General features: G+C 39.5%; 1 protein-coding gene across 4 annotated transcripts in view; it reads right to left on the bottom strand.

Moving 5' to 3' along the window:
* TMEM19 (transmembrane protein 19) overlaps window positions 1-20,720 on the bottom strand; it is a 39,156-nt gene extending 18,436 nt beyond the window's left edge. Inside the window, exons 1-7 of one of the 4 annotated variants that reach the window (XM_060025248.1) lie at window positions 20,012-20,717; window positions 17,681-17,794; window positions 10,234-10,371; window positions 9,602-9,856; window positions 8,393-8,602; window positions 6,376-6,422; window positions 190-1,171 (exon numbers count right to left, since the gene is read on the bottom strand). In XM_060025248.1, the coding sequence (XP_059881231.1) occupies window positions 1,139-1,171; window positions 6,376-6,422; window positions 8,393-8,602; window positions 9,602-9,856; window positions 10,234-10,371; window positions 17,681-17,794; window positions 20,012-20,204 (990 nt within the window). In that variant the 5' untranslated portion in view covers window positions 20,205-20,717 and the 3' untranslated portion in view covers window positions 190-1,138. Of the gene's footprint in view, window positions 1-189; window positions 1,172-3,760; window positions 6,423-8,392; window positions 8,603-9,601; window positions 9,857-10,233; window positions 10,372-17,680; window positions 17,795-20,011 lie in introns of those variants that run through there. The other 3 variants (XM_060025247.1, XM_060025246.1, XM_060025249.2) reach the window with 3 other exon arrangements.
* Window positions 20,721-23,124: the final 2,404 nt, after the last annotated feature.

Raw genomic sequence — 23,124 nt, 5'->3', positions numbered from 1 at the left:
TTTAACCTTCTATACCAGACTCATCCAATATCACCAGCTTTTGCCATCTGCCATGCCTGGAGAGGCAAAAGTGTCATTACAGATTTATCTTCTTCCTGCCTCTATCTCCCTTCCCACTTCTACAGCAGTGTCTTAGTCTGTTCCGACTGCTATAACAAAAATACCAGAGACTGGGTGACTTATAAGCAACAGAAATTTATTTCTCACAGTTCTGGAGGCTAGAAGTCCAAGATCAGGGTGCTAGCAAGGTCAGATTCTGTGAGGGCCCTCTTCTGGGTTGCAGGTGGCCATTTTCTCAAGTGTCCTCACGTGGTGGAGAGGACAAGAGAGCTCTCTGGGGTTTCTTTTATAAAACACTGATCCCATTCATGAGGGCTCCACCTCATGACCTAATCACCTCCCAAAGGCCCCCATCTCCTAACACCATCACGTTGGGAGGTTAGGATTTCAACATATGAATTTGGGGGGCAAACAGTCAACCAGCATCAGCAAAATTTTAGTTTATTGAAAGTCTCAATTCAGCATTTAGAATAGCCAAACCTGGGTTAAAAAACAAAAGCCAAAAAAACCCAAACCCAAAACCAAAGAAAAACAAATCCCAACCCTCACCCTGGACCTGCTTTAGCTGGAAGCCTGCAGTGGGAAAGGGGAACACGGTTCTTTGCTCTTTCACAGTTCACCTGTTCTCCTACCTGTTTCTAAGAATAAGAAGAAATGTTCATGGCTTGCTGGAGTTTTTATATAAGGTTATGGGAAGTTTAAAGGGCCAGTAGAAGATAAAAATAAAGTCACTTTGAAAAAAATAAAGTCACTTTGAAAAATCACAGACCACATGTCATATTTGTTCAACATGCTAGTTACATACATTTGTCTTCCCCTCTCATCGTACATGGATGGCACAGTCCTTGTTTCATTCATCTTTTTTTTTTTTTTTTTTTTTCCCGGTACGCGGGCCTCTCACTGTTGTGGCCTCTCCCATTGCGGAGGACAGGCTCCGGAGGCGCAGGCTCAGCGGCCATGGCTCACAGGCCCAGCCGCTCTACGGCATGTGGGATCTTCCCCGGACCGGGGCACGAACCCGCGTCCCCTGCATCTGCAGGCAGACTCTCAACCACTGCGCCACCAGGGAAGCCCTCTTTCATCTTTGATTCACCAGCTTCAGACACAGTGCCTAAGGCATAGAGACACCAAGAGAAGGTTGCACTGGATTTATGTTGCCCTAAACCCCATTTTACTTTTAAATTCACTGCTAATAAGGTCTTTTATAAAGAGAAGGAATACCATTTAAAATAACAATGGGGAAGGGTAGTGGGGAAGAGGGGTTATTCCCAGAGATTATTTTGTTTACTTTGAGCATTTTTTGATTTGTAGAAGAAACATATTTGACTGTAGACTTTTTAGGAAAGTATTTAAAATTATTTTTGTATAAGTATTTTAATAGCAGTTTTATTGAGATATAATTCATATACCATAAACTTAAAATTATTTACCTTAACAAAAATAAAAATCATCTGTAATCTTAACAGATAACACATTAATGTTTTGGTATACATCCTTCTAATCTTTTTTCCTAAACAGGTTTTTCTTGGGTGTAAGTACCTGACTTGAAGCAGCAAAATGATAGTACAAATTATAACAACACTTCACTGATTAAGAAGAATATGTTAGGGCTTCCCTGATGGCGCAGTGGTTGAGAGTCCACCTGCCCATGCAGGGGGCACGGGTTCGTGCCCCGGTTCGGGAAGATCCCACATGCCACGGAGCGGCTGGGCCCGTGAGCCATGGCCGCTGAGCCTGCGCGTCCGGAGCAACGGGAGAGGCCACAACAGTGAGAGGCCCGCTTACCGCAAAAAAAAAAAAAAAAAGAAGAATATATGTTAAAGTACACTCAAAACAAATGTTACGTGGAAAATATCTCAAATTTCTAGCAGTAGTTATCTTGGGGAAGGTGGGAGAAAGCTAGGTTTGCTGAGGAGTGGAGGCAAAGCATATTTTAGTTTTACCTCTAATGTAATTTTTTAAAAAGGATAGATTTTGGGTATTAACTATGCATTTAAAAAAAAGAGAAAAAACTCCAAACATTAAAAAAAAGAGTTGCCACATGTATAAAATAAGTTTCGAAGGGGGTGGTTATGATAAATGTAAAAGAATGAACATTCTAGTCTTGGCAGGGAAAATAATTTCAGGAACCTTGCCCTGCTAACCTGGCTTCACCCTCACTCCTTCTACAATCAGTTCCTGACTCCTTAGTTCCAAAGCCATTAAAACTGCATCACATGATTGAGAAATGCTGGCGTCATCTCAGTCCTCTGAAATTCAGGTAGCTAAACCGTTTTTTAAATTTTCTTCCAGAAATATGTTCCTGATTATCAACTTTCAGTGATTCTTAAAGGGAGAACTGATTAGCGTCAAATAACTTAACAAACATACATATATTAAACACTTACATATTTTAAAAATGTTCAGTTCAGTTTCCAAATGTTCCACTTGGAGTTATAGCAACAGTACTCCATAGTTACGCTGCATAATTGTGTTTTCATGTTTAAACCACGTGCAAGCCACCTGGGATTTGGTAGCTAAGTACAGTCTTTTCTCGTTGCGATGGCATCAGGAACATGAGATGATGGGGGCTGCAGGTCACCCACTATGCAAACATGCGGCAGCTGTTCATATTGCAGGCATGTGGCAAAGTCTGCAATATGTCACCGCACATGATTTTTCTCTATACTAGGCCTATACCTAATTGGGATGAGGCTGGCATTTCTGAAGCCAGCATCCTACATGTAAAGCAGCTAGAAATAAGAAAGAGACATATGGGGCTTCCCTGGTGGCGCGGTGGTTGGGAGTCCGCCTACCGGTGCAGGGGACACGGGTTCGTGCCCCGGTCCGGGAAGATCCCACATGCCGCGGAGCAGCTGGGCCCGTGAGCCATGGCCGCTGAGCCTGCACGTCCGGAGCCTGTGCTCCGCAAGGGGAGGGGCCACAACAGTGAGAGGCCCGCGTACGGCAAAAAAAAGTAAAGAAAGAGACATATGCCCCTAGGCTGAGGCATAGATAACTGAAGTAATGAGAAAAGCTAGGAATGGAATGACCTGTTGTAGCAGTTCACTGTTCTGTCGGCTCCATTTGACAAGTCTTCAAAGCTCTCCTTCGGGAGCTGCCCTGAGCCACATACACCTTGCTCTTTTCTACTGTGTGACAGTATGGCAAGAAGTAGTATATATGCCTGTAAGCTGCCTAGGTAGGCAGTAGTACACATTATTTTATCATACAGCTACATGAAGCTCTTTCCATGAGAAGTGTTTTTTACACAAACTGTTTACTGTTTCAGTAAGATACATATAAGTTTTTTTTTAAAGTGCTTCATTTTAAAAAAAATCTACACTTATCATATCCCAAAGTGCTCTGAAAACAGAAAGTTTCTTCCTAAATTCTGCGACAAAAACTGATCTGACCTGATCTGAAGCTCTCATAGTCTCAGTTAACACACTTACTGGTGGTATTTGCGTTTGATAATGGGTGCCATCCTAGACTCTTTTGGGATTTTTTTGTTTGGTTGTTTTTTTTAAAGAAGATGTTGGGGGTAGGAGTTTATTAATTAATTTATTTATTTTTGCTGTGATGGTCTTCGTTTCTGTGCGAGGGCTTTCTCTAGTTGTGGCAGTGCGGGCCACTCTTCATCGCGGCCTCTCTTGTTGCGGAGCACAGGCTCCAGACGCGCAGGCTCGGTAGTTTTGGCTCACAGGCCTAGTTGCTCCGCAGCATGTGGGATCCTCCCAGGGCTCGAACCCGTGTCCCCTGCATCAGCAGGCAGATTCTCAACCACTGTGCCACCAGGGAAGCCCTCTTTTGGGATTATTGAGTAAAATATTTTATAGGTACCCTATCACTTTCTAAAATCTGAAAAATTTTGATTCTAAAACACAACTCACCCTAGGTTTTCAAACAAAGGATTGTGAGGCAGTATGTCCCCAAAGTGTTACTGACGTGGTGATTCCACCAAACCCCAAATGGCTCCAATGAGTATTTTTGCCCCAAAGTATGTAATGAGGATGAATCTCCAGGAAAAGAGAAAAGAGGCATGTTAGAACAGCTGTAGGAGTAAAGAGGCTGCACAAAAAACTGCCACAGGAATGATCTGGTAAGTGATGTAGCTCTAAGACTGTATAATTACCTGAAGCTATCCATCCATAAAGACAGCACACGGCACTGCTGCTAATAGTTGTCTGCATAAAAATGAAAATTCCCACTCTTTTGAGACTTTTAGGTATAGGATATTCTCTTCTTTTTTATCTTTTTTTATTGACATACGACATTAGTTTCAGGTGTACAACACAATGATTGGACGTTTGTGCATGGATATTCTTATTTAGTAGTTCTCAACCTGTTTAACCATTAGACTATCCCAGGGAGGGAGCTTTCTAAAAATGACCCATGCATGGGTCTCACTTTCAGACATTTTGATTTACTTGGTCTAGAAAGGAGCCTTGACAACAGCGTTTTAAAAAACTCCCTACATGACTCTAATGGGCAGCCAGAGATTTAAAATGTCCCAGTACCCAGGCTGTACCCCAGACCAGACACAATCTTTGGGTGAAGCCCAGACACAAGTAATTTTTGTAAAGATGCTCAGGTGATGCTAATGTATACACAAAGCAGATGGGTTGCGACCCACTGAGTTTCTTGGCTTAAGGCTTAAGTGTGTCAACTGTTTTTTAAAAAATTCTTCCTGGGGCTTCCCTGGTGGCGCGGTGGTTGGGAGTTCGCCTACTGGTGCAGGGGACACGGGTTCGTGCCCTGGTCCGGGAGGATCCTGCGTGTCGCGGAGCGGCTGGGCCCTTGAGCCATGGCCGCTGAGCCTGCGCGTCTGGAGCCTGTGCTCCGCGGCGGCAGAGGCCACGGCAGTGAGAGGCCCGCGTACCGCAAAAAAAAAAAAAAAAAAAATTCTTCCTTAACCAAGTCATTTCTAGATAATCACTGTAGCAGGTTCACCAACAAAGAAAATAAAGCTTTCTCCACTCTGACAGTGGCTTATTCATGCAATCTCTCCTCAATTTTTTTATGAATGCAAAAGGGGAAGGGGAAGAAAGGTATGGAAATCACATGAGAACTATTTCCAAATACTTTAGCACAATAATCCATACGACGTTAAACCCCTTTAGTACGTACATCAAAGTGAAGAACAAAACTGAAAAGCAGAATTCACTTTGTTTGAGGCTATATGTAAAGGAGAGCACAACTTAGAAGGTACATAATAGGAAATCATAGCATTTTCCAGTGAATTCTAGGACAGCAAATGAAATAATAATTGCAATAATTTTCCAGTGACTCTTTAACTGGTCAAGATGCCAATGTAAATCAGATTCCTAGACAAATTTCAAAGAAAGCTAGAAAATACATTAAAAATATTAAATTCAAGGTAATTTCTGCTCAGAGACAAACTAAAACATATAGTAAGGTGCATATTTTTTGACGTATCTCTTTTCCTTTACCTAAAAATAAATTTTTTTCATGCATTCTAATGGTCACATGAAAAAGACATTTACTTTTTTTCATCACTAACCCTGAGGAAGGAAGAACAAACGTGGAGTAGACCTCACAGCTCACCAGGAACCAAACTCCACACTTTTTTTTTTTTTTGCGGTACGCGGGCCTCTCACTGTTGTGGCCTCTCCCGTTGCGGAGCACAGGCTCCGGACGTGCAGGCTCAGCGGCCATGGCTCACGGGCCCAGCCGCCCCAACTCCACACTTTTTACAATAATAAATGGCAAGTAATGGGAGAAGTCCAGGATACTACACTTATTCAGGCTTCCACACACATCGGTTTAAATACTTAAAACAGATACAACATTTGGATAATTGGCATGGTGACATTTCTCTGCCACAACTGAGCCATTTAAAACTTTTATTACTTTTAGTCCCTTTACTGATTTAAACAAACAAAATAAAATTTATATCTACCATGCAGGAACTTTCAGTTCAATATATAGGGACATTATAGTTTCACGGCTCAAGTTCCATTCAGCAGAAGAAAAATATGCATAAATTCTATGAGCCTTGTCTTTCACCAAAAAGATATTAGTTGTTACAATGGAGTTCAGAGAGAGGAAAAACGTGGAGTTCCATTGTAATGGAATAGAGGAGAAGCTGGCCTTTCTGCTTTGTCATTACAATTACTCTTCTTGGGATGAGACTTGGAATTGCAAATTTAGCTGAATTTACCGAAGTTTTAACTTTAGTAAATGAAATAAAATTCACTGTCTGGGCCAAAAACCCCAAGCAGCTGCTGTTGGGAGCAAGAGGGCGACAAGGACAGAAGAAAACAGATTCACGGCATTGTTATCAAGAATGGGTTTCCCTGCTATGTACTTCACCTCATTCGCTGGGCTGCTGACCACCATGCCAGTGCTTTCATCCAAACCTGCAATGAAAAAGAAGCAAGTGAGGTGGAAAATCCAAATGACTTGAAAAAAAAAATTAGCTTTCTCCTCCAAAGGAGATAATCTTTCAAAGATTCTCAGCCATTCGTAAAATGACTTTAGAGGATAATGTATATGATGAGTGATACAGAACCCATGATTACAAAAGGTCTCTTTGAATAAATGGGTTTCAATACACCTCAATGCTGCTCTCTCAACAATGCTGGAATTCTTTCCAAAGTAGAAGGGAGAAACTGAAAAGCAGAGATGGCATGAAACTGGCAGACAGGGCTTGCCTTCCCAGTGGCTCCCCTCCTAGGACCAACCTGTGAGACTCCTGAGAATAGGAGCCTCTACAATGGATACCCAGGAGTAGCAAGGTGCCTACACAAAGAAGGCACACAAAGATGAATCTAATCTGCTCCCCAGCCCATTTTTTCCCCAACCCACTCAATATGATCAGAAACCTCCCAGTTAGAGCCCAGTTTAGAATAAAACCTAGGCTCTTTACAAAAACGTGTAATGGGTGTGTGTGTGCACGTGCGTGTGCATATATGGTTACTAACCCTTTAGTATAAATTAAAATCAGATTGCTTCCTCCTCAGCATCTAGATAAGACTAATGAACCTGAGAGAACAAATGTTCTGATGGTGGAAAGGGGAGTGGAAGGACAAGTCGATTATCTTGGGACATGAAGAGAATTGGGAGCACTGTATTCAGGGAACCATTCTCCAGATGTCTAGCCTCTTCACTGGATGAATCAAAGGAGAAAACATGGTTGGTTAGAGGGTGGAGCAAATACACACCTAACAGAACATGTCAGTACACTGACATGACAGGAGAGCCTTAGATGCAAAGCACAGAAAATTCTGGAGAAAACGGACTCTCTCATATATCTTGAGTGGGACTAAAAACTCAGTGGGGAGGATAGCAAACATGATGTCACAGTAGAAAAGTACATCATATGTGTAGAGTCAGATTATTAGAATAATTATTTCTCAAATGGACTTGGAAAATAAATGGAAGGAGGGACATTATAATGATCTGACTCCAAAATTCTGCGTCCGTGGGATTAGGTAAAGTCCCATAAGCAAAAGCATCTGTCTCCTGCACTATCCTATCTTCCCTGCATAGCTTCTACTCACTGCTCTGTAGGAGTAATTCTCTTTCAATCAATTTGACACAAAAGAATGAGAAATTCAAAATGGTAGAGGAGACTTTGCTCTTTCATTCTGGGTCCCCCAACAACCTGTGTCTTGGCAATTGTTTTTATTATCACATCTCTTTTTTTTCCTTTTCCATATTTCTTCCCCATTTCTTTCTGTTTTTAAAGATTTATTTATTTATTTATTTTTGGCTGCGTAGGGACTTAGTTGCAGCACGCAGGCTCTTCGTTGTGGTGCACGGGCTTCTCTCTAGCTGTGGCGTGTGGGTTTTCTCTTCTCTAGTCGTGGCGTGCAGGCTCCAGGGCACTAGAGCTCTGTAGTTTGTGGCACGCAGGCTCTCGAGTTGACGCGTGCGAGCTCAGCAGTCATGGCACGTGGGCTTAGTTGCTCCACGGCATGTGAGATCTTAGTTCCCTGACCAGGGATTGAACCTGCATCCCCTGCACTGTAAGGCGGATTCTTTACCACTGGACCACCAGGGAAGTCCCCCCATTTTTTTTAAGGACACATTTATTCAGTGTCATGATCAGACTACTGCATTTAACAGTCAACAGCATGGGTGAAAAAAACAACCCTACATTAAAAATCCTTGTTGTAACGCTCTACACTTTCCACAGAAAAAAAACTAAAATAACTTATTATACAATTAGTCAAAAATACAGTCCTCGAATTTTTTGCCCATAAACATGAGTGTTGTCTAAAACATACCTTCTTTGTAGCAGCTAGGCCCTGCCACCAGTGTGCATGGCTGAGTTCCCATTTCTTTAATACACCAATAAGTTACAACAATAAGGTAATGTTCTTACCACTAAATTGCATGGTAGCTCCTAAATACGAATCCACAATTGATCCTAGTAATCCAGCCAGACCCCCAAATGCAATAATTGGCCACTGAGGAGCAGAAATGTCTAAATCATTAACAAAAACCAACTGCGTGAGGAAGTATGCAATGCCCACAAAGGTCCCTCCAAGGAGACTGGAGGCAAGGCCCACCATCGTAACTCCTCCGTTGGTCCCTAAAGAAGAACATGGATAAAATCATCTAGTTAACAATCAGCAAACACATAAAGTCAAAAAAAGCAAAATATTTTGGTACCTATCTAATCAAGACGAATTTAAAGAAAGGGTTCACTTTGATGCAATCCAAAGACCATCCTACTTAGAAAACAGGCTTTTCTCCTCAGTAACTCCTGACATTCTAAGCAGTGATGTGGAATAGTTTAGTAGAGCTAGACTGCCTGGTTTCAATCTTAGTCCTGTCATTTCCAAGTCTGGTTACTGTGGTGAAGTAACTAAGTTACTTAACTAAGTTACCTAACTTCTCTATGCCTTAGTTTACTCATTTGTAAGATGTAAACAATAAAAGGACCAATTCACATGGTTATTAAGAGTAAACAGTAATCCATGGAGAGCAGTTAGAACACTGCTTTGCACATAGTAGGTACTCAAATATGTTAACTGTTATTATGATGATGATGATGATGAAGGGGAAAAGAAGCAAAATGAGAGGAAGGAGGAGGAGACAATGATAAAGTACTAGTAGCAGTACTAGTAGTAGTAGTAGTTGATAATGATAAGGGGGAAATGAGATATACATTGAAGCACTAACCACATAACAGGCTCCCAAGAAATACTGTATCATTTCCTTCCTTTTCCTTTCCCACTGATAAGCCTGTGGGCCAATCTCTATGTTTCTATATCATTTATCTAGGAATTACTAACACTTCCTGCAAATATTATTTATTATCACCGATTTAATATCCTATAGCGATTTTCCAATTAAGGAGACAAACTGAAATTCTTAAAAGGCTTTTAAATAAGAAACACAATAAATCAAGAGGCTTTTTGTTCATTTTTTTTAACATCCTTATTGTAGTATAATTGCTTTACAATGGTGTGTTAGTTTCTGCTTTATAACAAAGTGAATCAGTTATACATATACATATGTTCCCATATCTCTTCCCTCTTGCGTCTCCCCATTTTTGTTTTTTAAAGAAACTTAAATAAAGACTCACCTACTGGAACTTTCTCCCAGGTTGTTATCAGCCTCGGTGGGCTTTTACTCAGAACAGTGCCAACTTCTGAAGCCCATGTGTCTCCAGCAGAGCAGGCCAGTGCAGCCAAGAGAGACAAACACATCCAAGAAGCAGTGTGCTGCTTGGAAAAATCTATTGGGATTTCCCCAGGGCCATTTTCTATCATGTATAGCAGGGCCAGCTCTGTGGGCACAGCTCCATTACAGAATACCTGAATCCAATTCCTCTGCCCACCTAGGAACAAACAAGGGAATGAAAAGGACAAAAAACGTTTTCTCCTCAGGAGGAAAATCATGCATTTTTAGGAACTTACATTTCAAAACTTAAAAGAAAAATGACTAAAATTTCAAAAATGACTAAAAGTGGGATGGTAACTTTGCCCACATTCTATATTGTTTTAGAATAATGAATGATAGACCAGTATTTCTACAATTCTGCTGTTATTTGCTATTGTGGTAAAGTAATAATAAACTATATCAGGCTACTACTAAAGTAATTCTCATAAAATTTATGTTTCAATAGTCTAAACATGTTCTGATTAAAAGCTTATGATATGTTAAGATGAAATAAAGGTTCCTATTTTAAGTAACGTTAAACATAATTCATTCTACCTTCCTTGTATTCTGAATCTAGACGTTTCTTTGTTTCTCCCCTCCATTTAGTGAGTCTTGAGGAAGAAAGAAAAAACATCAGCAAAGAGGTGAAAAAGCTGAAATTTGCAACGGTTAGGATAAATCCAACCACGAGCCCTGAAAGAAACACATATATACACAAAATTACACTTAGTCCATACATTAATGCTGTGAAAAAAAGAATGATTTTTTTCAATTATTTTCATATTATAACTGGAAATGTTCATTTCCCATACCTTTACATTTTTACCAACTAAGATATTACCAAACAGTATAGGGTCTTTCAAGTTTCTATTTTTTACATTTTCCCCCCATAGCCTGGGATGTTTTTCTACTTTACAAGGAAAATTCAATAAATAGAGCATCCAAGAGTAAATCTGGGAGAGAGAGGCATATAGAAAACAAATTCCAACATGACAGAAGTAAGTCTCCCCTTATTAGTAATTATTTTAAATGTAAATGGGTTAAATGATCCAATCAAAAGATGGAGATTGGCAAAATGGATAAAAATACGTGGTCCAACTATATGCTGTCTACAAGAGACTCACTTTAAATCCAAAGACACAAATAGTCTGAAAGTAAAAGGATTGAAAAAGATAATCCATGCAAATAAGTGACCAAAAGAGAGCAGCAGTGGCTATACTAATATCAGACAAGAGAGACGAGCTCAAGACAGCATTCATGTGACATGATCTCCCTCTTTCCCTCTTTTTTTTTTTTTTTAGCATTTCTTTTCTTTTGGGCATAACAGAATGCTCAAGGCTCATCTTAGACCTACCTTGCCCCAGCCCTAGAAGCAGCCGTTTCTCTGAGGAGCTCTGGTTCATTACAGTGGGGAATGGAGGGCAGAGGTCAAAATCTAGGATTATGGTGTGTTCTAGTATATTTGCTTTTTGTGGACAAAGCAAGTGAATACACACACATACAAATATACACACATGCATATATATGCATGCTTATATATGGGAACATACACATGTATATACACATACACATAAATATTTGGGAATCACAAGATCACACCAGTAACTCCAGTTCCAATCTATCTCCACAGGTTCTCTCTTGCTTTTCCCCATTCCATATTTGTATGCCTTTTTCCTTAGTTAGAACTCTGGCCTCAAACAACAATGACAATTTCACTCATCTGCTCAATCTCTATTACATCTAAAAAACTGTTTTAGAATTGCTTCACCCATACTACAACACAAACAAACCTACTAAAAATAGTAATTTGTAATTCTCCCCTTCCTGTAACCCCAGACTGAAGGAATAAAGAATATAGTTAAATACTGGGTCCATAAGTTACTCTTTTTCTTTTTCTCCCTTCAGTGAGCTTATAGTATTCATTTAAAATACAGCTGGGTTCATCTGTTTTAGTTTGCTTTCAGTTTTAGATCCCCCCCCTTCCCAACTTCACTGATATTCTTAAACATGCTTTTAAAAGTCACACTTATACAAAAAGGTATATTTAGAGAGGTGTCACTTCCTCCCATGTCCCTTCTGCCCCTCCCTCTATATTTTGCTCTCTTTCCATTCTTTGTATGTATTCAACATCATTGTTCTCCAGTTTATCATTCCTGTGTTTTCTTTTATGAAGATAAGCAGATATATGCATGTTTTCTTATTTTTCCTTCTTCCTTACACAAAAGGTAGCATTCTCTATATGTGATTTTGAAATTTCAAGCACACTTTTGACAATTTTATCTTCCTTCTTTCAGGGAGAGAATGTGCTAGTCTGCCACTGAGTACTCAGATCAGTGGCACCCAAGAGTGGCAACCATGGGGTTCATGGTTGACAATTTCTGCTCTCTGGAACTCTTAAGATAAATAGATTGAGTTTTGCTATATTAAGATTTATTTTTATTAAATAACACAATAAGCAAAGTTCTACTAAGTAACAGAATAGATATTAAATAATTATTAAATAAGTTACCATGTATTTAATAAATAAGTATTAAATAATAGAACAAGGGACCAGGTTCCTATTTCTGTAGCAATAGGAAATTTTCTATTGGTTAGCTCCATCCTGACTGATTGATCCATCCAGAGATACTCGGTTATTGGCATTTTACTTATGTTTAGTACTTTTTTACTGAGAGTGCAAGAAATCGCTATAATGCTGTATAAAGTAAAATAAAGTGCTTCAGCTCTGGAGTTGAACAGTCTCGAGTTAAAATCTTGACTCTTCCACTTACTTCTGCATGACTAGATGTTACCTAACTTTAAGCCTCAATTTCTCATTGGTGTATTAAGAAGAAGAATAATTCCTACCTCACTGGCTTGATGTGAAAAGTTAAATGAGATAATTTTTATAATATGCTTATTATAAACCCAGCATGTAAGAGGCCCGTAATAAATGTTATCTAATATCATTGGCAATAATGGCAGTTACAGTGGCAAAACCTCAACAAGAACATCATTATTATTGCAATTGTGTTATTATTATAATAACAAAGATGAATATTATTATGTTACCCAACCTTTAAGTTTTTTCAATTGTTTTTAAACTTATTACAAAATTACTACATGGGTATTGGAGGGGAAAGCCAAAACATACAGAAGTCAAAGTGCCTCCTTCCTTCACCACCGCCACTCCCATCCCTTCTCCATGGTCAGTCACTGTTAACAATTTGTTCCACAGTCTTAAGCACACCCAAAGTGAGATGGCCCTAAAAAAACCTACACTGATATGCTACAAAAAGGAATCTACATCCTTTTTACTTCAAACACCTCAAAATATCACATGAAGTGATCAGTGTTCAAGTTGATGACAGGTTCGGAATGAGGAAATAAATTGAAGCTAATGTGCTTTGAAGGAATGATTTCTTTTATGTAGTCTAAAAAATATCTTAGAACTTTTTGCATCTCCCAGTTATGACAACTTTTAGATTAGTAACTGCTAACTCCACTTGGTGTCTTTTCCACCTCTTCAACCCACCTCTATCATCTTTAATCGTCCGTGCTAAGGAGTTAATTTGCATAACAATCGGATGCTCCCAAAGACTGTGAAGACTCAAGAATTATGGCTGCCTTCTGAGCTTAAAACAGGTAAATTCTATAACTGGCAGATGCCATCTAGGGAAGTAAAACAACACTGTCTACAAATGTCTTTGATAGTGGGAGTAGAGTTACCCAAAATTCCAACCAAGGGGACCTGGGAATAATATCTGGGAGACAGGAAAGGGAAAGGTAGGACTGGAATTTTATAACTTAATAAACTCAAACCTAATCAATTATATTATAAGTAATTTGCCTACAGAAAGACTATGGGAATCAAAAGAAGGCTGGTTAGCCCAAAATATAGAATATGAAGGCCAAGAGAACCAGAGGTTGGCAGACGTAAATACTATATAAGGGACAGGACTGTTTGACCTGTGGATTTGCATTACTGACTGTTTCTCAGACTCTGTACTCTGCCAAAGCAACCTTCTCATTACAATCTGACTTCTCAAGTGGTCTGACTGCAAGAACTGGACATGTCTGAACAGTGATGTTTGTATTCCAGTTGGCCCAGTAGTTCTATATTTTATCAGATTAATAAAGTAGCATTCTGGCTCATATATTAGTCTCTTATAACAATGGCAACATAAACCAGTTTTCTTGGCTCTAATCAACTCTGGGTACCTGATAGAATGAGGTTTCTATTTCAAAAGACTGAACGCCAGACCCGAATTATGATAACCAAAGAGGTAAGGCCATCCTTGTGAGAACACACAGAGCACAACCACTGGCCCTTCCTGACAACACCTCATTGGCTGTGCACTTCCATTACACTTACAGCATCTCCTTCTGGGGATTAAATGCCTCAAACCCATCTTACTTATCATCTGTCTCCTCTGACAGTGGGATTTTTATCTATTTTGTTCATTACTAAGTCTTCAGTGCCCAGAACAATGTCTGGCATACAGGGGACCCTTACTAAATATTTGTTGAATGAATGAATAAAAAAAATGGGAAACCATTAAGCCTAAGCGTCTTGGCAAGTGAAATTAAATTTACACTTGTCAAGCCAAGAGACTGATGACAAACTGTCCACACAGACATGTTCAAAGGAACACACTGAAAAACTAGACTAGACAACACTTTCTTGGAGCAAATCACCTGCACAGTGCTTTACAGTTTACAAGTTCATTCTCACATAACCCCTCATGTGATCCTCTCCTTATTCTAGAAGCATTCTTTCTCTCAAGGATACAAGAGCCCTTCACTTCAGTGTCCACCCTAAGCAATGCCTCAACCCCTCCCCTCTTCCTTCAACACTGAGGTATATGTTCCTGTGTCACAGAGGACTCTAAATACCCAGATCCTGAGGAAGTTCTGAAACTCTTCTCAATCCCAAGCACACTAAAGACATGGTATGGCAAACCTTAGTAAAATTCCTATGACTGTAATAGTAGTTGTGGAAGGAAAACAATACTAACATTTATAAAATACATGTTGCTATTTTATGAGTGCCAGGTCCTGTGCTAAGCATTTTACACGTATGACTCCTCATGATAAGTCAATGCTATAGATAATATTATTCCCTCTAATTTGATGGAAAATTATAACACAAAGTTTAAGTGACTTGCAGTTATACTTCAGGACAGTATTCCCAAGTACTATGATATACCTTGAATCAACATTACAGTTTTTTGTCCTTAAGGAAAAAAAAAAAGCTCCAAACAAAAAAGATACCAAAATTCCACGGAATGCAAGGACTAGGAAAAGGGTAGTGGTTTTAAAATCAATCAACATATATTTCCTAAGCACTTTTATAAGAGCATGTAGCGCTATTCAAAAAAGTTTAGGACACAGAAGAATATGATACACTCCGTGTCTTTGGGGAGTTTATTGTATAATACTTTATAGTTTAAAAAGATATGTTGTCCCACACATTATCTTGTTTGAGCCTCACCAATAAGCCCATAAGGACCTATTTCATAGGAGATGAAGAAAGTGAGTCTCTGAGGAGTTACGTGACATGGACAAGTTCACAAAGATAGCAGATGGCAATGCTACAATTCAAATATATATCTTTTAATTCTTTTTTTAAAAAGTCTTTACTGAATTTGTTATAATATTGCTTCTGTTTTATGTTTTGGTTTTTTGGCCACAAGGCATGTGGGATCTTAGCTCCCCGACCAGGGATCCAACCTGCTCCCCCTGCACTGGAAGGCGAAGTCTTAACCACTGGAACACCAGGGAAGTCCCTACATCTTGTAATTCTAAATCAAGCCAGGTAGGAGAGGAGTAGAGGCCAAAGGGCCAGGAGGCAGAAAAGGAAATGGTAGTAGGAAAGAAAAAAAAGTGGAGATCAGAAAAGTAAGAGGAGAAACAGGATCATATACAGCATGGAAGCCAAAGGAAGACAGTACTTCAAGAAGAACTTGACGCTTCTTCCCACAGGTCAAGAACAATGAAAACCAAGGCAAGGCTACCTGAGAAAGGACATTTTTAGCAAAGCATAACTCTATATTGTTATATTCAAATAGAGATTGCTCAAATGAGTAATTACTTTCAAAGTGCTAACAACAGATTTCTCAATTTCTCAACAGAACTTGAACAGTGTATCTCAATTATGAAGAAGGAAAATGAGCATGATTCTGAAGAACTGTGCCTAATAATAAAAAGCACCCTATACATGTTGGCTATGTGCTAGGCTCTGAGCTAAAAACTTTATAGTAATTATCTCACTTAATTCTTACTGCAATCCTAAGAATGAAATCAGGGGTGGATCAAGATTTTGTGGGTCCTGACGCTTATAAATTGGGGGCCCTCTTTTTAAAAAAAAGCACAAAAATATCTTTTATCTCTGTAAAATTTACAAAACAAGAAGACCATGAGAGCACATTGCTAGGGCTCTTCCTAGAACCTTGAAAGGTACCATTGTAAATGAAATGCCATGAAGTTTAAGCTTTATTACTTTCATGATTTGTCCTTCTCTAGGTTAAATTTTTTTTTATGCACAGGAAGCATTTATTTATTTTTTGAAATTTTTAAAAATTGAAGTATAGTTGATTTACAATGTTGTGTTAATTTCTAGGTTAGATATTAAAAAACCCATTTCTCTGAAAACTGAGGTACAGAGAGGTTACGTGACTTTTCCAAAGCCATAACTATTACTCAAACTCATCCTGCCTGATTCTAGTGCTTGTTCTTTTACTTATCAGGCTATATTGCCTCCGTGAAGGCCTGCTCTAGTTTATAAAACTTCATGAAACATCTGCTGTATGTGAACACAGAGGGGATAGGGTGTCTCTACAGTGCATTAGGGCTAATGATTATCAGCATTTTGAAGGCTAGGTAGGCAGCTTCAAGACCTGCCAGTTCTAAATAATCCTTATCCTGTAGTGATCTCAGCCTACAGGAAGTATTTGGTGGTGGTGGTGGGGGGGAATCCTCATGTCTTGGGGCTTATAACACTGGTAGGATATGAAAATCCCAAAGTCAGATCAGATCCCATCAATCCCCTGGTTCAAGGCAGGGGGGATTCTAGTTTGGGATAAAATCTTTACTGTGTCCTGATAAGCCCTGTATTATCTGGCCCTTACTCACTTCTTCAACTTTATCTTACTCTACTTTTCCTTTTCTTCCTATTTTCCAGTCAAATGAGCCTTATTCTCACACCTGAAAAAGCCAGGCTTGAACATGTCAGGGCCTTTCTACTTGTCTGTCAGCGCAACATGCTTCTCTCAGATCTTCTCATTTCTGACTTCTTCAGGTCCCAGTTCAAAACAACCTCTTTAGAAGAAAGGTTAATCCAGACCCTATCCACAGAAGAATGCCCCACATTCCCCAATATACACACTTTATTATCTTTAATATTTTTCTCATAAACTTTATCGTTATATTAAAAGTTTTATGTATTTTATTTGTTTATTATCTATCTGTACTAAAGAATAAAAGTTCCATAAAATCTGAAATCAGCTATATCCCCAGTTTCTAGAAGAGTGGCACACAGTAACTGCTCAACAAATATTTGCTAGAAGAATAAATAAATGGCCTGTCCCCATCTCAACTCTGAAGAATGAATCAAGAATACTCAGTTGGGACTACTCTGCCTCAGGCTATTAACAGCAATTTCCAAGTGCTATTCTTCTCAATGGCTCCTCTATTTTACCTTGAGGAAAAATGTTCCAATGTTTCCGCTAGCAGAAAATTTAAACCAACTCAGGAGCAGAATAACCAAGGTCCTCAAAAGTCTATCCTACTAATCTAGTTGTTATCAATTACAAGGTTCAATTTGTACATCACACTAAAAGGGTATGTTAGTATCTGAAATTTTGACAGAATAGTAAAGTTGAGTAATGCATAACTTTATCATTGTCTAAAATATGCAACATTGTGATTCATAGGCTCATATATTCAGAATTTAGAAAACATGAGTTTAAATTATATAAGCAAGCACTTATTATATGGTTAAACATTCAGAAGAAAAACATACCTCCTAAAGCCCCACTATGATTTAGACTTTTCTTTTTAAAGCCATTAGAGACGATCAAAACGGGAACAAAAACTGAAAACAGCCAACGCCAAGGAGAAATAGGCTGTAAGTTACCTGAAAAATTATAAAGGTAGAGCATAAATTGTATGAAGCCTGCACAGGTTACCTTTGGCTGCAAGTTTTTTTGTTTTTTTGTGTTTTTTTCGGTACGCGGGCCTCTCACTGTCTTGGCCTCTCCCGTTGCGGAGCACAGGCTCCGGACGCGCAAGCTCAGCGGCTATGGCTCACGGGCCCAGCCACTCCGCGGCATGTGGGATCTTCCCGGACCGGGGCACGAACCAGCGTCCCCTGCATCGGCAGGCGGACTCTCAACCACTACACCACCAGGGAAGCCCAGCTGCAAGTTTTGATAACTGCATTCTGGATTAAAATACTGTGGTAAGTAGAGAAACTGAGATAAAGCCACCAAAGTAAAATATTCATGTTGAGAATTATATATTTTCAGAGAGACAATCCTAGTGGGGAATGACCAAATAAGTCCTGTCCAAGTTTAGAGAACCATTTACAACTATTTATAATAATGGGTATGTGATAGATATTTGGAGATCTGAAATGAAGCTCTGGTTCTTTATTTTTTTGGAAAGGAGGCATGTATTCATTCTCAAGAACTGTATAGAACAAATACCTTTCTTAACAGGATCCAATTATTCCTCTCTCTACCTTTCACAGAGATTTTTTTAAATCCTCCCACAGGCTACACAACTCAGGACGCAAAGGTTAGCAACTGATTTTTCCAAAGGTTGCATCCAGCTCACAGATGTTTTGTTTAGCTAGCATAATTTTTTTCAGTTTGAATCAATATTTAAAGTTTAGGAAATTTCGTATAAAAATCCAGATTCTTGTTTTCTGTTTTTAAAAACTGGAAGTTCAGGCCCACGTGGCAGAATTGACTACAGGTAGAGAAGTCACCTCCTTTAGACAGGTCATGGCTTTCCCATTTAAAGTCCCCGCCATTCCTGACAGACTCTTAAACACCAAGGCTGAGTGATTATAGTAAAGAAAAGTGTGAACTATTGCTTGTGCCCAGGTTTCTATCAAAAATTGGAAAATGCAACACAAAGAGGGTGAAATGTTAAAAAAAAATTGGGAAAATCCTATTTCTAGAAGTGTAAACTGTTCCCATGTGCTTAATATGCACAGTAAAGCCTTGGAGAGCTTCACTTATCTGCATCAGGTGCCTGGCCCCAAGGGGTCACTTCAATTTACAAATCCTGATTTATTCTATGTAGTTCAAGTCATAGTTAATACTGGCATTAAGGAGAATCTTCTCACATACCTCTCCTACCCGAGCCCTCATCCCCTACTGGGAATCATTATGAACGAACAGCCTTGAAAGCACGTGTAACCTGGAGAACACGCACTCGATTATTCACATGTTTTTTTGCAAAAGGACTAAGGTCTAAAAAGGTAATCATTTATGATAAAACCATTTATAAGAGTTTACTTTCTCACTCTGTTTTTCACTTTTCCTTTGAACTGAACGGTATTGTTTTTATAAAGGGGTACCAATGAAGTTTGTACAAAGGCATACTTATGCTCTAAGGCAGTTTCAAAATCTTAAAGATTTGAGGGCTTCCCTGGTGGCGCAGTGGTTGAGAGTCCACCTGCTGATGCAGGGGATACGGGTTCATGCCCCGGTCCGGGAAGATCCCCCATGCCGCGGAGCAGCTGGGCCCGTGAGCCATGGCCGCTGAGCCTGCGCGTCCGGAGCCTGTGCTCCGCAACGGGAGGGGCCACAACAGTGAGAGGCCCGCGTACCGCAAAAAAGATTTGAGTTCAGAGTACCTCATATTTATGCAAATTGGCTTCAGCCTTTAAAACAAGTCTGTTCTTTTGCAGTGACCAAACAGCAGACAAATCTTCCAAATCTAAACATTGTATCATCATTTTACTTTTTATTTTTTACAGGACACATGAAACTGATAAACTTCCTTACTAATATTCTTATTAAAAGCATCACTAAAATTGCTTTGCAAAATTATGTTTAACCTCACTTATTTTTCACCAAGCTAGATGTAATAATTACATGAAATAAAAGACATTTTGGAACCGGTATAACTAGTATTATGACAAGCAGCATCTACTAAAAGTTTTAAAACGTTCAAGGCACTGCATATTTCCATGTTAGTAAATGCAAATCAGGCCGTGGAAATTAAGTAAACACAACAGTTTATAACCATTCAGAAGATATGAGTTTTGGCGTTCACAATGGTACTTTCTAAATTTCACCGATTAGGTTATAGAAAGACAATTTAGAACATTTATACTCACCATAATAGGTGCTTGCAGTCATAGACATAATCCAGAAAGCTAAAGAAATGCAAATGATCAGACTCAATATAACTATATTAGTTATCATCTCTATGTATTTTTTGTATGTATTGTGGTCAAGATCTGTCATGAAAAATAACAGTATGAACACCTGGGGGGGGAAATATCTCGCGTTTCTGAGAAAAATAGTCATTTAAGTTGCCAGCAAAACATTCGTGTAGAGGCGAACATAAATGCCAACATCTTCCACCGTCCGAGAAAATAATATAAACCCAAACTATTTCTGGAAACTGGGCTGGTGGGGCGCTGCCGCAGAAGCCTGAGCGAGATTAACGCCTCCCTGCGAGAGCAAACCGCAACCCCTCAGACAGCGGCGGGCTCGCAGACCGCGGTCCCTTCACACCTGAACTTCGCAACCGGGAAGGTGAAAGGGAAGCGGAAGCAGCCAATCAGCGGCCCGGGAGGGCGAGCTCCGCCCCCACCGCCCGCCCACGCGCTGACGCTGGGGGTCGGCAAATGCAGAGAGGCGAGGCGCGGTGCCGGAATTTGGGGTGTCCCGGTGGCGAGCCCCGAGTGACGGAGTGCGGTCACTCTCGACGGCCGCCCGCGCAGCCCTAGAGGCCGGGTCCAGGCGGCCAGGGCCGAGGACCCTGGAACTCAGCTCGCTCCTCGCCGCTTGTCAGCGTCCCGTGGCTCGCCTCCTGCGCGCCTGCGCCGCGGCCACCCGTGGGCGTCGCCTCGCTTACGTGAGCGTTTAAAGGGCGGCTCCAAGGTCCAGAGGACCAAGCGAGGACTGCCGTCGGCAGGGCCCTGGTACGTTTGTAATGCTCTTTAGAGTCTGGACCCTTGGAACACCTATAAAAGTCTTGTGTTTGAGGACATACCCAAACGCTGAAAAGTGAAACCACCACCAAGGCAGTAACAGCATAGAGGAATGAAAGCAAGTGAACTTAGACCCAGTAGACCATGTCAAGCATCAGATTCGAATGCTTTTCCGTCTGTGAACAGTTCATGGCATACAATATTATGGACTTCTTTGAGGTGGGGGATATATTGGGCTGTGGAAAGGGAATTTTATGACTGAGAAGATCACTTAAAAACAGCACCTGTAAGGTGCTGGACACTGTTAGCCGCTGGAAATGTAAAGATAGCTCGACATAGTTCCTGCTATTGAATTCTCAAGTAATTATTATGTGGAACATTGTGGAAATTGTTCCCGCACCTCTCCTATTTAAAGTCTGTGCATTCAGTCAATTCACTTAGAAAGCAGAACGGCTTGTCACCTTAAACAAATGAATCTTGTGGCTTATTTCACGTTTTAATTAATTTTTGTTTGCTGGGTTAACAGTAACTAATTGATAATTACATTACATTCTGAACTTTTTCAGTTAATTGCTGACAGTGTAAAAAGAGGAAGCAACTCACTTTCAGACATAGTACCCAAACGTGTTTTAACCTGCTGAAAGTAATTACTTTTTGAAAACTCACACTGTATTATATGCCAAGACTATTTGAAGCCCTTTCCTTTGGTAAGGCATACAATTAATTACCTGAGAACCAAATTTGTGAAGTAGGACTAAACAGTAGTGGACTTCTCTTACTATATGCATATGTAGTCTTTATGCAGAAATTATGTGCCCACTTAAGTTTTATCTGGTTCTGTTCAGCACAAGTAAGTAATTGGATTACCTTAGAAAGCTGACTGGCCCATATTAGTGATACTAGACAATTAGGCATAGTTATTATTAATAAAAGCTAATATTTTTGTGGTTTGCATAGTGACCTTGTTTTTGTCTTTGCTTAGACAAAATTATGAACTGGTATTGCTTTTTCCCCCCCCTTCACTTTAGTACAGTTACAGGGTTATCTTGCCTGATTTTGGTGTTCTATGAGATTTTTGTGTCTAATAGGAAACCATGGGCTGTGCAGGCCATCTTCTAACAACAATGAAGGCTAGCTTTGTCTGGCTAGTTCCTGAATGTCACGGATGATTTTCTCTCTCATGAATACGTAGCTAAAATTGCATATTAAATAGTAACAGTGTTGGTGACTGACTCTTCAAATGAATATTTCTCTTCCATTTTTTCCCGGTGTCCAATTATTGCTGTCGTTCTTCATAAAACAAGTTATTTGAGCTTAAGGCTGAAACAATTTGGGGGAATTAATGTAGTTAAAATATTCTTTAAAAAGAAACAATGATTTTACAATCTGATAATGTTTAGAGACTTAATCTGAAAACATTTCAACAAAGTCTTTTTCTATTTGCTTTAAAAGCCACTTTCTAGCAACAGAGAATTTTATGGTTAAGCATTTTCTAAACTATATTCCTCAAGATATTGGTAGGTACGCTACCCTCCACCACCACCTCCCCTCCAAAATACCTCTGATCAAATTTAAGGTTCAGAAATTTTGTTTCCTCATAGGACTGTGAGAGTGCACTAAAGGCTCTGAGAAGTTAAGAAACTTTGAACACTTTTGTTAAATCTTTCCAACAGAGTTAATTGTTTTACCACAGATTACTTTCCCTCAGAAAACATTACAGTTTGAGAATTGTTATTGTAATCAGAGCAACAGACTGAAAATTCATTGTTGGAGTAATAATCTTTAGGTGCTTGCAGTCATAGACATAATCCAGAAAGCTAAAGAAATGCAAATGATCAGACTCAATATAAATATAAATATAATTTCACAATATAAATACCTATTTATGTTTAAGTGTTCTTTGACATAAACATTTTCTGGGATAGACATTTGATACATAATATCAATTGTACAAATCATCCCAATGGCAAAAAGCACTTACTGATGCTAGGAAAATATCAGTGGGTTCTATGTACAGTCACTTTGAATCTAAGCCAAAGGAGTGATTTAGATTTTGTGAAATCTAAAGAGCAATGTGCTAATATTAGAATGGCTAATATATACATGCCAGACCCCTGAGTCCCAAAAAGAAAAAAACATACATACAAACACACACTGCCTTGAAGGAACACAGAAAATGAAGACAGATGTGTAGACAATAACATTATAATGAGATGATGACTTTATCCAAGTTATGTATAAAACAGGACTCAAGAAGAGAAGCACTTATGTCACTTTGGTACGTTAAGGAA

The sequence above is a fragment of the Delphinus delphis genome, chromosome 11 (assembly GCF_949987515.2).
Source record: "Delphinus delphis chromosome 11, mDelDel1.2, whole genome shotgun sequence".
Taxonomy (NCBI): Eukaryota; Metazoa; Chordata; class Mammalia; order Artiodactyla; family Delphinidae; genus Delphinus; species Delphinus delphis.
Note: the sequence above shows the minus strand (reverse complement) of the source record. Positions and strands in the feature narration are given on the sequence as shown.